This window comes from Dermacentor andersoni, chromosome 5, assembly GCF_023375885.2.
Source record: "Dermacentor andersoni chromosome 5, qqDerAnde1_hic_scaffold, whole genome shotgun sequence".
Taxonomy (NCBI): domain Eukaryota; kingdom Metazoa; phylum Arthropoda; class Arachnida; order Ixodida; family Ixodidae; genus Dermacentor; species Dermacentor andersoni.
Window position 1 is genome coordinate 137618190 of NC_092818.1, and position 14615 is coordinate 137632804.

At 42.5% G+C, this 14615-nt stretch overlaps 1 protein-coding gene across 2 annotated transcripts in view; it reads right to left on the reverse strand.

Annotated features, from left to right (window-relative positions):
• Epp (Ecdysteroid phosphate phosphatase) overlaps positions 1 to 14615 on the reverse strand; it is a 65319-nt gene that overhangs the window by 23522 nt on the left and 27182 nt on the right. For both annotated transcript variants that reach the window (XM_050178683.2, XM_050178685.2), the window contains 3 exons: positions 10046 to 10148; positions 7931 to 8089; positions 2396 to 2513 (listed from right to left, as the gene is read on the reverse strand). In XM_050178683.2, the coding sequence (XP_050034640.1) occupies positions 2396 to 2513; positions 7931 to 8089; positions 10046 to 10148 (380 nt within the window). The remainder of the gene's footprint in view (positions 1 to 2395; positions 2514 to 7930; positions 8090 to 10045; positions 10149 to 14615) is intronic.

Sequence of the window (14615 nt, forward strand, 5' to 3'; positions counted from 1 at the left end):
GCCAGAAAAGTGGAGTATGCAGTTTAACCCATGTCGAATGCAGAGAAATGCGCAATGAAGAAGGGTGGAAGGGCAAATTTGGTGGATTGGCCCATGCCACCCTGCTGGTGCATCCTCTACATGTTGTGCCACTGCGTCTTATCACCTATGCATCTAGTGCAGCTGTCGGCGCCATTTTATAACAGTTGAAGTGCCACTCCTGATGCCCACTCAGGTTTTTTCTTCCAGAAGCTGAAGACTGCAGAAACGCGCTACATTAGGTCCATGTCACCATGTTATAGGGACCAAGGTTAGGTCCACTACAACAATGAGTGAGTGGGCGAGTGAAAGACCTGAGAACCATTTGGAGTGATAGCACGAGCAAAAGAAGCTCTCCTTTATTCTTCTTGCTTTTTTAATCTCACAGCTCAGAGCACGAGGTAGAGACACACGCACCGGAGTGTGACATGTATAAAAGGTGGCTAAGGAAGATGATGATGGCTGCCAGAGGTGTCATGTGGCAAACTTTCAGTGAGCTTCCAGCGGTACAGTCATTGAATAACCTTCAACCACTGCACCAGGCTGCCTAATTGGCAGGCATGAGTGGCTTATGATACCATGAGTCCCCTACCTCCAATATCAGTCATGCTTGTACGTAAGGTCTCCTACCTTATGTACAAGCAGTGGTGCATTTAGTAGCATTAAAAGAATATTTAAAGAATTATTCGCTGTGCTTTTACAAGAATTGGGGCTTCATACTGTAATTATGGTGTCTACAACTACCTGGTACATAAAGCAAAATGAGATAGATACAAGATTTTTGCATCAGCACTCCTTAAGGAAGTCGGTTTTAAAGCCTTCTTTAAAGCCTTATTTACGGAATTCATGGAGACTGCACAATATTGTTTAGTCTTTTTATGCTGATTACAGGTATGCATTCATCTTTATAATAGGCCTATTAGATCCAAAGCTAATTAGAAGTAGATTACTATTGTTTCTAGGAACAATGGAGCAAGGACTACTCACCAAAATATGGCTTTAGGCACATAGCTTAACACTAGGAAGCATAAGGTTTGCAATGGTAGGAATACTTTTTTAGTATATCAAGTATTAACAATTATACAGCACTTGAATGTGTTGTGTTCAAAATGTAGCTGACTTATTTACTGTACAGCCAAGAAACAAAAAGTTGAACCAAAATTTGAATATCTGCTCCTACCACTGCCTGCACAATTCATTTAGCTACATGCCGTAATAAAAATTATGATTCTAGATGCCCTGATGACCGAGACGTCACTCCTGAAAGATTGCACAAAGACCAAAATTTGCGCTTTGTGAAAATGAAAAAAAAAAAGAAGAAACAAGGCTCACTGTTACTTGAATATAACAAACAATATTGAAATATTTATAGTGCTAGACGGTTAGTAACTACAAGGGATATAATCAGTCTGCCTACAGCTATCCAAATACTATTTAAAAAAATATATATTCTTTTCCTGACTTTTTGGTTTCTTAAGAACCACGTCACTTTTTAAACAGAGCTGAGCTCCCTCCATGGCAGCACAAACACGGAAGTATTAAGGATGATGTTAGAGATGTAACACATTAAAAAATATCACAGTTTTTCCATAAGGGTGAAGCAATGAATGCGATAGCAACATGTTCGAATATTACAAGAAGTGTAAGACTAGTAGCTGTAGTGGCAGTATGAATTGAAGTAAATTAAGCTGAGTAAGTAAAAACTAGCTGTTGAGCGAGGGGTTCTCCGTTTGAATCCTGCCATCCGATAATTTCATTTATGGTTATTATTTAAAGCCAACGCATTTCTTAGCGATACTTCTCCGTATCAGGTATGTTTCAAACCTCTTTCCTGGGCCGATCCCAGAGGTAGTGCACAGCCGCGCCAATAAAATTACAACATTTTCAGGTTTCAGCTCCGTTATTGCTTCACACTTTTACTACTTAAGTGTAAGAAGATTTAAGACAAAAGGCATGCGGTGTTGGTGTTTAGTTTTATGACATTTGTCTGTGGGCTGCCACATTCAAAATTCTGAGGAGTAATTTTGTCGAGAATGTAAGACCTGGTACGAGCAACTTTAGTGACAGAATAGTATGGCATTATAACCAGCACAGACTCTATGTCATATAGCATGGCGTGGCATATAGCATATATGTACCTAATTACATATACAGAACCTCATGGCGATGGCAAAAATTCACTTGGAGTGTCCACATAATTGCTTTCGCAATAAAAAAACCTCACCAGCCAGAACAAGCAAACAATTCGAAAGAAAAAGCAGGTGTTAAAATGGTGGTTCCGCATCTATTCCACATAAATGAAGCAAATGAAAACAAGGCGCATTGATCACAGCCTATCCTATCAACATAACATGCATACGAGCAAATTGACTCTTACCAGCTGCGTCAAAACAGATCGGCAGCCAGGCTCCAAATGTAAAATCGACTCGCTCTGCATGTCGAGCAACGTAGAGCTTTCGTGGACTCATGCTGACCTTGGTGCTTTCCTGCTTTGCCTTTGAAAGGATGAATGAAAAGATACAAAAACAGGACACATGGTTATGTTGCCAATTTCTCAAAGAGGCATGCACTGGGTTTAAATTACGTTTCAAAGAGTGTATGCAACAGCAGAGAACTCGCGCATTGGTAAAGCACCACTGAAAAGCTTGAAACAAATTTTCAAAATTTCTTGGGTTTGCTGTATTTTGCATGTATCTAAAAGGCACTCCTTTTCCAAAAAACATTGGGTCCGAAAATTTCCTGTGCATTGCAACAGGATAAAAACCAAAACCGCTTTCGCAGCATTGGCGACAGCCTACTGTCGAAGCTGTCAGATGCAGCGTGATCACCATCATGAGATGGCGGCAGAGCATGTTTTCTTCAAGGTTTCTGTGAGTTCACCTTGTGCTAGACTACAATCCCTTTCGGAGATGCTATTACTTTCACGAGATGTTGTGCGGCTCTGCACTGGATGCCCCGGCATGTACGGCCACCAGCGTTTCTGGTCCTTTACCAAGCTCACTATCAGTACAGAGTGCCAGGTCACGTATTTTGACAAGTCTGATGCTGAGACACTTAAAATCTTGTGAAAGTGATAGCAGTATCTCTTAAAAGTGATCGGTCGAGAATACCACATTATGTGCTTGGCACCTTGAGCCAATGAAGCACAGATGGCAGGGACGATGCGCAGCTTCAGTCATGAAAGATAAATTAAAGAGAAAGTGTCCCTTCTGTGAAAATTCTGCACGTCTCATATTTTCTGATCGTGAATGTGGGGACACACTATATTTTTCTTTTATAAATTTATAAATTACATTCATGTGCATGTTTAGTTCCTTATTTTAAGCATGTGAAAATTGAGCAAAGTTTGAGTGTGTGTTATAATTGTGCAAGTACGGTATATTAAGGAATGGATTGATAAAGTTCAGGCCATGGAAATTCTTTAAGAGTCTTGTTGTCAGTATATTCACTGTGCACAAAAAAACCTGCCCCAAAATACTTTCAAGGGTTTAAGTTGTCCTGAGACTGCGTGGCGCAGCGCGAAGCGGGACAAGGGACACAGAAAAACGAGGACAAGCGCAGCACCACACATCATAGAAAACCAACTAGCCTAAACCATCACCCTTTTAAGACACCCTCGTGACTTGTATCCTGCTGATCACAACATGTGTTTAGGGGCGTTACCTTTTCAGCATTTTCTTATACTGAGGACAGAGTTTCCTGGAACTTGCACCAATTGCTTATTTCACAAGAGCAGACAAGCTTGTCTTGCACAAAACATTGAAGTGGTACACCAATTAGCCTTGATAATTTATTCTTATTATAATGGTTTAGGGAGTGGCATCGACAGTTTCAGAATGGCTTGGAATGGAGGAGCTTGAATCATCTAAAGTGGTTAAAGGGGCCCTGAAACACTACTCTAAGTAATCATAGAATGGCCTCACTATAAAAAGACGTCTCACAAATCTCATGCCACTACATTTTTTCATATCCTTCAAGTAGTAGAGATGTTATCGCACCTATACGCGGCTTTCTCTCTCTCTTCATCTCCGCAACAATGCTAGAAGCTACGTAGGTGAGAAGCCAAAATGGTTCTCCTTCTTCCCCACTCCACGCACGGTGTGGGGTTGTGGAGGAGAGCATTCAGGCACCCTACGGCGAAATAGGGCGAAAGGGCTCATTGTGGCCCCTGGTTGCTGCGGTGACTCTCAATGCAGGTCACGCGCAGGAGATGCAGCTGGCAGCGCATAGATGAAATAATTTTTCCATCTTTTTGATATCACATGTATGTATGTTTAATTTATTTAACTAAGAATGTGCAATTATGTGTTACTGAGAATTTTCTCACAATCCCGAAACCAACCAATGGCGTTAGTCTGCCATGCTTTTGATGCTGCTGCATGATGACAATGCGGAAGCAAGAGCAAGTGATCTTTCGCTGCTTATGACATGAGATTGTAAATTACCTGCTGCATTCAGTGCAGTAATATTTGGCTCACATGTTTACAGCAGCCTCTATGACAGATTGGCAACATTAGACAGCTTTAGTATAGCGTATGCAACTATACTGCACGCTATATGCTACAGTATAGCATATGCTAAAGCGCCTGTTTTTTACACATTTAGTTGGCCTGCAAGATCTTTGAATCTCAGAGGCCATATGCTGTCGTTGCGGTTATCTCCTCACTGTAGCAATAGGTGGCGCTGACATCTCGAATGTTTATTTCGTTAGGCTTCGAGAGAAGCAATCTCGAAAACACCACAAGGTTGTCCATAACACTCTGTTGTCGAAGCGGCCTGAGACTAAGCGAAAGCCGTTTACACAGTCATTTGCTACAAACTGAGTGCATCTTACAAAAGCAACACCAAATTCAATTCGAAGCGGGCAGCCGGGACTGCCTGCATGTTTCACGCAAACTCCACAAACCCCATGCAAAGACGCTAATGCTAAATCTGACAAATAGCATGCGTACACTATACGCTATGGGTCGTTTAGTGTTCTGCGCATGTGCAGAGATGACCGGCTATTTTATAGCGTGCGCAATAGTATAGCGTACGCTAAACTAAAGCTGTCTATTTGCTTACTGTTCAAAAAGTGTTTCAGCGCCTCTTTAAGGTTCATGCACTGGAAACATAAAGGCTGCACAGACAGCAGTGCTGGTTTGTAACTAAATTTCCTATGAAAAGATTTTTTGCTGTTCACAAATAAAACATGACAAAAAAAGAACATGCAGCATGATGTAGTGTGCAACATTTTTTTTTTTTTTACACTGTGCACATGTATCTTCCTAGCTCTTCATTTCCTTAGGCAATGCACTTTCCTCAGGGCTCTTTTTGTTTCTCGCAGAGGCTCTGCTATAAAGTCTCCCTGTCATAAGCATGAGCATTTTGAATAACCATCTAAAATAAAAGTTGTAATATCGCCTTAAAAATCCAACACTATTTTTCATAGGATTTGATGTCAATACCGAACTGCTGGGTCATATGAGATACCTGAAGTTCCTGTATGGATAACTTTTTCAAGGTCATGATAAGGGTCACCTGTTTTCTGCAACTTTGTTTGATATCACAGAAGCCACGTTCAATCTCCTTTCAGGTGCCAAATCATATTTTGCACACGCTATATAGTAAAACATAAAGCGAAGGAACAAACAAGAAGGTGGAACATTAGCAGTACTGTCAATATTGCTCACTTCTATTGTGCAGTTCAACTGGCAGACAGCTTTAGGAAGAACATCACTGACAACGGTACTTCAAAGCTTGCAACTACTAAGCCTTTTTGAAACTGTTTACTTTAAGTCATGCAAAGTGCCAAGCACCTACATGGTGCACTTTCTTTCAGAATTTCTAGCTCACCAGAAGTGCCGGCAACCCTGGTAGTACTGCTTCAATTGGCTACAAGAAATTCTTGTGCATGAAGGCTTGCACTAAAGGCAGCCTATATTTAGTCTATCTGGATGCTTAGGCTTGCTGCTAAGGCAAAGGATCAACAGCATTTCTCTGTTGCAGCATAAGCACCACAGTGCTTCCCTACAGCAATGGAGACCATGGTCTGTTAGAATAAAATTTTGTCGTGACTTGACAGTTGCATTTGTCCAGCTAACAGTTCTTGCTGTTGTTAAAGGGTCACCAAAAATAAAAATTAGTTATACTTCTACATTATGTCTTCCCTTTGTTTGGCTCCACACACTGTGGCTAGTATTATGCTTTTTTTGCTCGAACATATTCCATTCAATTCCTCTTCCTATTTAACTGTGTGGCGCATTTCTGGTGGTGGCGCTGCGTGTTTACTGAAGCAACGTGTCACAGTGAGTGACATTGCCAAGATTGCATTTGGGGTCACGATGTTTGTGCATGTTACCTTGGCTCTCTGGCTGGAAGCTGCACTTCTCAAGAAGGATGACGTGCGACATTTGGTTTAGAATTTTAGCTGTTTTCGCGGTGCAGAGCACAGTAATATTTTGCAGACAAGATTCTCAGTGTGTGACATATGCACTGTGCTTGTGTGTTTAAAGTGGCCAAACCTGGTGAGGGGCGCCTTAGAGAACCAAAGACTGAAATTAACAAGCTTCAAGAACTTTTTTTAAAGAGGCACAATAGCCTAAATACGAGAAAATACTTTGGAACCAATGACATCACACTGATGCACCGGCACTGGGTTATTGGTGCGAAAATGAAAAAAAAAAAAAAAAAATGGTTTGACTTTCACTTTCTCTTCTAGTAATCAATCATTTACCATGAAATTGATGAATATAGTATTCAAAATATACTTCATCGATCTAAGTTCATTTAGTCTCTCTCTTTAGCATTACTTTTTAGTAAACTTACAGTATTTACTCAATTGTAATGTGCACCCATTTTCCGTGACCCCAAAAAAAGGGGAAAAAAAAAAAACCCGTCCCCAACTGTAACGCGCACCCATTTGCTGTGACCTAAAGAAAAGAAATGTCCTTTACAGTACCGCACACCTCATTCTTTCATACAGAAATACAACTTTCTTTCATTTGGAAAAAACAAAAGATTTACTCCCAATACACTGAATTGCGATAAATAAAGTCATAGTTTCGCCTGAAAGGCGAAGCATCGATGACGATAGCAAATTAGTAGACAGCTATACGAGAAGTAAGGATAGTAGTTTTATCGGCCGTATAAACTTTTAAATGTTCGCTTACTAACTAAATTAACAAGCATGGTGTCACATGCACACAAGCAAACATGAACACGTCTCACTCAATAACTGCGGAAACTCTTTAAACGCTGGAGTGAGGAAGTACGGTAGCAGGAGCGAGGGAATTGACCTTTGTGCCGCCTCTCGCTTCAACGCGAACTAAGCGACGAGAACACAGCGCGGTGCACCTAGATGCGTAGACTCTTGTCTCCGTCGCAGATCACTTTCAAGATAGGGGCCCTGCAGCCGCATCGTACCTAGCAGCTGCTGGTGTAGTACGCCTCTCCTGCTGTTTTCGGCAGTCCCGCATGCAAGTTTCGGCAACTACGAACGCCCGTGATGTGGCCCGATTTCCGTCCGTTTCCGCACACGTGATCGCTTTCCTTTTAATTGTAGCATCAGGATGAACTCCACATGTCTTTGCAGTCGACACTTCCATGCTGACAGAGCAAATGCAGAAAACAGGAATACAGATGGTGCACTAACCTAAGCCGAAGGAAGCATTGGCTAAGCACACGTACTACAGCACATGGAGAAAGCTACGGCAGCTAGGCTCAAAGCGCGTATGAGGTGGCCATCTTGAAATGACAATGACAATATCGTAACGCAGATTTAGGGTCGTACTCGATTCTAACGTGCACACAATTTTTGGACCCATTTTATCAGAAAAAAAAAGTGCGCATTGGATTCGAGTAAATATGGTACTCTTTCTTTTTGCCGAACATATCACATTGCAGCTGCAGGGTGTTCCAAGTTGGCACTTACTGCTTGATTTAAAAATCCTAGGTTCTCGTAAATGATCTCCTTTGGTGGAGTGGTGACCTTTTCCTCCCTTTCTGCAACCTGCGGAGGCCCTGGCTGTACAACTGCTGCTGCTACAGGTGATGCAGGAGCTACTGGGGCTACTGGTACTTTGGGACACACCTGCAACCAAATACACAGCTCATGAATGCTGCCTGAGATATGCCAGAAAGAATAAAGGTTAAAGGAGTACCAAGACATACTTTTTGAAGTTGCAGAAACTACCAAATACTCATTCAAGCATAAAATGACAACATTTACGCAAGTTTTAAGGTTGGGAAACACCTGTAAGATACTGACATGCATACATTGTTTATCTTTTCCAGTGGCTATTTTTCGACAGCTAACCAACATTACAAAGCAATTGCTTGGTGCAAGACGTGCCTACATGTATTGGAACTTTCGCTAATGCTGTCACTGATTCTGTAGTGAAAAAAGCGTTTAATTAGATTGCATGTGCAATGCAAATGGCGGCATACATTCTCAAACATACCCGAGCACCAGCGATTACACTGGAATTTATGAGTCATATGTAACTAGTAAATGCACTCGACTCATGAGATCAGATTTCGATGACTCACGACTGTGCTCGCAGGTGTCATTATGCTTTGTGTGCTGCTTGTATTTCTGGGCACAAGTTTGTTCTATAAAGAGTTAGATTCTTAACACAGTTTTGGCACTGTCTGGTTTTTCACCCTTACTAAAACCTGACAACGTCTTAATTTATATGAAAGTTCGGCTCAAGATGCCTGACCTGGCATTATCAACCTTATTGTGAGATTATGACACAGAGCAATTGCAATTAACTGCAGAAGTAACATAATTTATTGTAGTTTTCGTGCCATGCATTGGTCCAGCAAGCTGCTGAAAGGCCATAAAAACCTGCAGAATACACTTTGCTGGCTGATTTTGGTGGCCCATTGGAGGCCTCATGCTTGTGTTTCTGTTTCACAGACCTGACTGAAACTTCTTTTTCCCCAATAGGTGCGTACGCTTAAGCCAAATATTGGACGTAGTGAAGGTCACTTTGTGTTGGATGCGATTTTCTTATCAGATTTGGATGTATTCAGTAAATATTTTTGTTTGCTATTATGCAGGTTGGTATTTTTTCCAAGAACTTAGGAGGGCTTGAACCTTCATTTTTTGTCAATAAATTGCAAGCAAAAATCTATTGTAAGTACTCCTTTAACCCTTTATAGAAGAGTGTTGACTACAGGCAACATACCAGAAATCTCTTTTCCCTGACTTTTGGTATTCAGTACGAAGTTTCTGGATAAATGCCTTCGGTCAACACTGAATGACAGGCAGTAAGCATAATTTGTTGGTTTAAAGCATGAACATTGGATGAGGATGATGTTTGCCACATAATTCGCTTCCTCTTGAAGGCATTGTCAGAGGAGAAAGACCGATGCAAGATCTCCCGCGGTAGTGGGTTCACACAAATGATGCAAAGCAAATGAAATGTACCCCTATGGTTAACATATGGCGAGAGGTGTCTCTACAAATTCCAAACAAAGGCGTATCTGGCTTGGGGTGAAGCTCACTTCCAGTTGTCTGCCTGGTGTTTTCCCCCTATTGCACAAAAAGTTCTCACAAATTTCTTTTTTTTTCTTTACATTGATTATGGTCATTCTCAGTGTGTTTAGCACCACTTATAGAGAAACTAAACATTATTTTTTGGGTACTTATACGTTCCATCATTAAAGGGTTAACTTGTTGCAGGCAGCCTGATGCCAAGCCCCTGCAAAGTATGTGGGAGCAGAGCACTTTCGTGGAACAATTTAGATGGCTCAGAGACAAAGAAGCCCGAATATCAAATCTAATGACGTTCTGCACGCCTTGTGGCTTTAACCAGAAGCCTTGGCTCAATTAAGTATTTCTTAAGTGCCCAAAAAATGACTGAGGTACGTGTTACATCGTCTGTTTTAGTGTCATCCTGACAACATGAATGCGATCACTACTGGGGAACTACTATGGCCAATGGCGGTAACCCATGGTGATGCTGAGAATGCAGCTGGATGGTCCCCATCCCAGCTGCCGCTCTAAAGTATCATGCAGAGGCAAATAGGTCACACTCACCTGAGGGCTTGGAGGAGCTTGGGCTGCTGCCACTGCTGGCCTTCTTTGGAGCACCCCATCGTCGAGGCCATCAATGAAGACATCCTTCACTATTGTTATGGACCTGCACAGAGTCGGGGAACAAAAACCATGCAGATCCAATGCAATGTCGAAATCCAAATGATGCAAAGCTTATTTGAATTAGCGAGGCAGCAGCAGTGGTGGATGACACCGATAGAGCCTCGCAGCCTGTACCTGTTAGCTGCCTGCGTCACCAGGACGAATGCAATGTATGATACTCATTGAGGGAAGAACACTGATGAGAGGCATAGGCACAGAGTAGTACGACACATACTTAAATACATTTAAGGCCTCATACCCCTTGTGTCACAGTGACACATCTATTCTGGGGGATTGGCCAGGAATGGACACATACCCAGTGGCCGAAGCAGTATATATATATTATTAACAAATATATCTGATGAGGAAACAACAACAAACGCTGAGCATTACAATAATGGCGACCAAATCTTCGCTTTGAAAGCATTCACTGAATGATGGTGTTTAACATATCAAAGCAACACAAACTGAGAGATGCCACACTGGCGGGGTTTGGATTACTTTTACCACATTGGTTTCTTTAAATAGACACTGCAAGAAAAAATAACTTGAGCTGTGATAGCAAATTAGCTTTACACAATAAAAAAAAGCACTCTTAAAGTGAGAACACACTTCATAACAAGCCAGAAAAGACAAAAAACAAGAGACTGGTGCTGATGCTACCTAGGAGTTCCTGCGCCAGCCTTGCTGTGATGTCATGAATTTTGATGCCATCTGCTAGGGCCCAGTTAATTGTTTCTAGGTAAAGATAACTTCATTGTATCTTAATAGATCCAAAGAATGAACTGGAAGAGGTTCGAAAATTTTACTGCACCACACTGCTATTGGGTGCATAGTAAAAGAACTTCAGGTGGTCAAAATCCGGAGTCCTCCACTATGGTGTGCCTCATAATCATACAGTGGTTCGGCACGTAAAACCCCAGAATTTAATTTTTAATCACAACTGTCAAGATATGAGAAAATGGTCTCAAATTCATGATGTAACAGTGACACAAACCGGTTCTGTGCTTCTGGTATGAAATTCCAACAGTTTTTCATTTTCTCTTTTACTTACCTTACTACTCTTCTACTTCTCCTTACTTAAGTGATCAACTTTCTATTGCAAAAAGTGACCAAAATATAGTTGTGAAAGACTACTTTATCCATTTAAACTGATTTAGTGCTTCTCTTTAGTGCCTCTTTAATGGGCATCACATGACTGGTGCAAGAGTGCATTTGCATTATGCCTCTACCGGAATGCAGCTCTGGAGGAAGGGAAATGGACCTGCACCAGATCCTCGCTACAATTCTTAAATTATTCTACTGCCTATAAAGCAGAGTCAAATACACTTGAACCTTGTTGCAACGAAGTTGAAGGTGGAGGCGAAATTACTTTATCATATTCATTTTTGCCATTTACTCCAATATATGTGAAATAGGGTGCACAATAGTAAAAATGGAAACAAGACGGCATTGCGGCCCGTGGAATTGCTACACGATCATGCATGCGATGAAATTTGAATAAAACAAAAAAAGAATCTCTAGCGTGTGCGGCACACAACTTCTTAGCCCTTGGCATGATAGCTTTTAGATGGCTGCCATCTGTTCCATTGTGATGGTTTTGCGGGTCCACTTTCTACTTGGTTCATCGTGGTCGAGCAGCAAGTGGCACACAACACAGCACTCCACTCTGTGGACGAGGAGGCAAGCGAACTTGGCTCGGCCGTCTCGTGGCCTCCGAGATTTCATGGCTGCCAATGCAATTTTGGAAACCGCACCCAGCTGCCAGCCCACGCTGCGCGCTTCACAGAGAAGTAGTAGTGAATGCACGGTCTGGGTGTGACCCCCGAGATTGCACCGGGGAGATGTTGGAGGCCAGGCTCAAGGTACGTTGTAGAGGAGAAAAGTGAATGCACTAATCCTTTGCACTGCTGTGCGTAGCCGTGCAGCATGGCGTGACTCGCACAGGCTTGAGCGTGACCCCCTAGAATGCGCTGGCGGGGATCTCGGAAGCCACGGCCAGGGGCGCCACGTAGTAGAAGGAAATGCACTAATCTTTCGCACCGCTGTGCGTTGCCACACACAGTGGCATGGCTCACCAGGCACGTGCAAGAGAGGTCAGTGGAGAAGTGTGATAGTGAGCCACTGCTTGAGGGCAGGTGCGCTGCTACAGCTGGCAATGAGAAAGACCAGTGTTGCTTGATGGCGTATTCGACACGGGGACGCAAAGTTTTGAAGTGCCACGGCGAACAAGTGCCGAACCCCCTGGAAAGGGATGTATTCGGCGTGCAGAAGTCCGATATTTTTTTGTTTCGGAAATGAATCTAGTTCGTTATGTTCATTGGCAGAACAATTACGCTTCATTAAAGCCAGGTTCTAAATACGTGGACCTCTATAGATATTTTAAGAGGAATTTCATTTCCTTCGTTATATTCCGTTTTGTTATAATGAGGTTTGAGTGCACTTAATAAACCTTCAACACAAGTCGCATTGTGCATTTTAATAGCTAAATCCTAACCAACACACCCAATAATAAGACAAAGAAAGCAGCGTAGGTTGCCAGGCAAACACCTCCTCAAGGTGTGATTAGCCAACACACATTTGGTCATGAAACTGGAAGCAGATCATGTCAAGGCCCACCAAATACTTGCCCTAAGCACAATTAATGAATGGGAGGCACACACGTAAGTATTATATTGTCAAGGTGGCTACCTGGGCTAGTCGGTAATTCATACTGACAGTAAGGAGCGCGGGGAAAAGGAAAAAAAATTTAAAAAAATTGGGGGACGAGGACGGGACGAAAAGCAACCAGACGAAACAAGTGTTGACTTTGAACTGACAATATTTATTGACAGAAATGTGAATACAGTTGAACCTCGATATAACAAAGTATTTAATTTTCATAACCTCTTGTTTATAGAAAACCATGTATTTAGAACTTCAATATAACGAATTGTGTTTGTATGCAATTTCAACATAACGAAATTTCACTGCCGCCACAAAAGGAATGCCGAAAAAATAAATGGAAACTTCCGTGTACGCAGATGGTCAAATGATTGAATTACAAGCGGCTGCTTGCAAACGCACCCCTCAAATAGCACACTGCGTGACAAGAACAACCACTGAAGAGGAGCAGCATCATGTTCCGTATAAAGTTTAAGTGCGACAATATCCTATCGGGTCTCACGCACTGTGTGCTTTGGGTGTGAGTGAAAGTGTGCAATGGTGAGACAAGAAAGATGGTGGCTTCATGAGTGCTGCCTTCACACGTGAACAAAGGGAAAGAGGGGTAAGGGAGTGAGCTCGCGGTAATGTGATCAAGCGCGCGTGAGGGGGTGGAGTGCAGGGTAAGGTGCAAGCGTGTTGGCGGTGGCTGCGCATGGCTATAAGTGCGGCTGACCACACATGTGGCTGATCACACATGCAGCCGTGCACCATGCTTTAGAGGTAATCTGCTGCGTGTGCAAGGAGTGGGCGTGCCAAGTCAGCGCGGCGCCATGTAAGCTGTCTTACCGCACATTTAGTATTGGAGGTTGCGTAATATCGACTTTTGGTGACCCATTGGAGCGAGAGGTAGGCGAAGTATTCGCTCCCCACTGCCGGTGCTTTTCCTGATAGTGTCGTCCCAGTGGGGGCGACGCTATCAGTCACTGGGATGAAGTGCATGCGAAAGCGTGGCTGGCTTCGTTTAATTCGTACCCCTGAGAAGATATTGTTGACGTACGAGGCATGAAACCGTGTCATTTGTCGCCGACTCCCAAATCTATCAAAATTAATTGTTTTCTCACTCAAATTCACTTTCTTCTATTGCCCAATAATTTGGAAAATTCTGTGGCCCCTTTCCGTGTAAAAAAGATCGACCAGTCACTGTACTTATTTGCATGAAAGGTCGAATTTTAATACAAGATTTTTTTATATACAACAAAACAAATTGCGATTTTACTGACTTTGTTATATCAAGGTTTAACTGTATATACACATACAAGGAAAGCCTCACACGAAACAAATTTGCAATGAGAAAGAAAAAGAACCAACAAAAACCAAAAAGTGAGAGAGTGAAAGCCCAGACAATCACAGACACCCGCTGCGCATACTTCTACCTTCCAAGTATTTGAGTTTTTTACTGGATAAGGCAACTGACGGTTCACTTACACAGGCACAATGTTCCCTAGCCATCTCAACTGCCTCGCTGATTACACGTATTTGCTCATCCTTACAATCGCTGGTCTGCTGAAATTGTGGAGCACATCCAAATGTTCTGGCATGCAGAGCAAGAAAGCCTTCCCATCCATTTCGGACATTATTAGCGTGCTCTATCAAGCGCTCATCGAGGCATCTGCCCATCTCGCCCACGTCGCACGCACTACAGGAAAGGAGAATTTTGCAAACACTCTGTACACAGTCCACGAACTGTGTTCTGTGCTTCATGGAACATTGACTCCTGCTTTTCTTGACTGGGCAGGTCCTTCTTGAAAACTGAGGCGCATGTCCC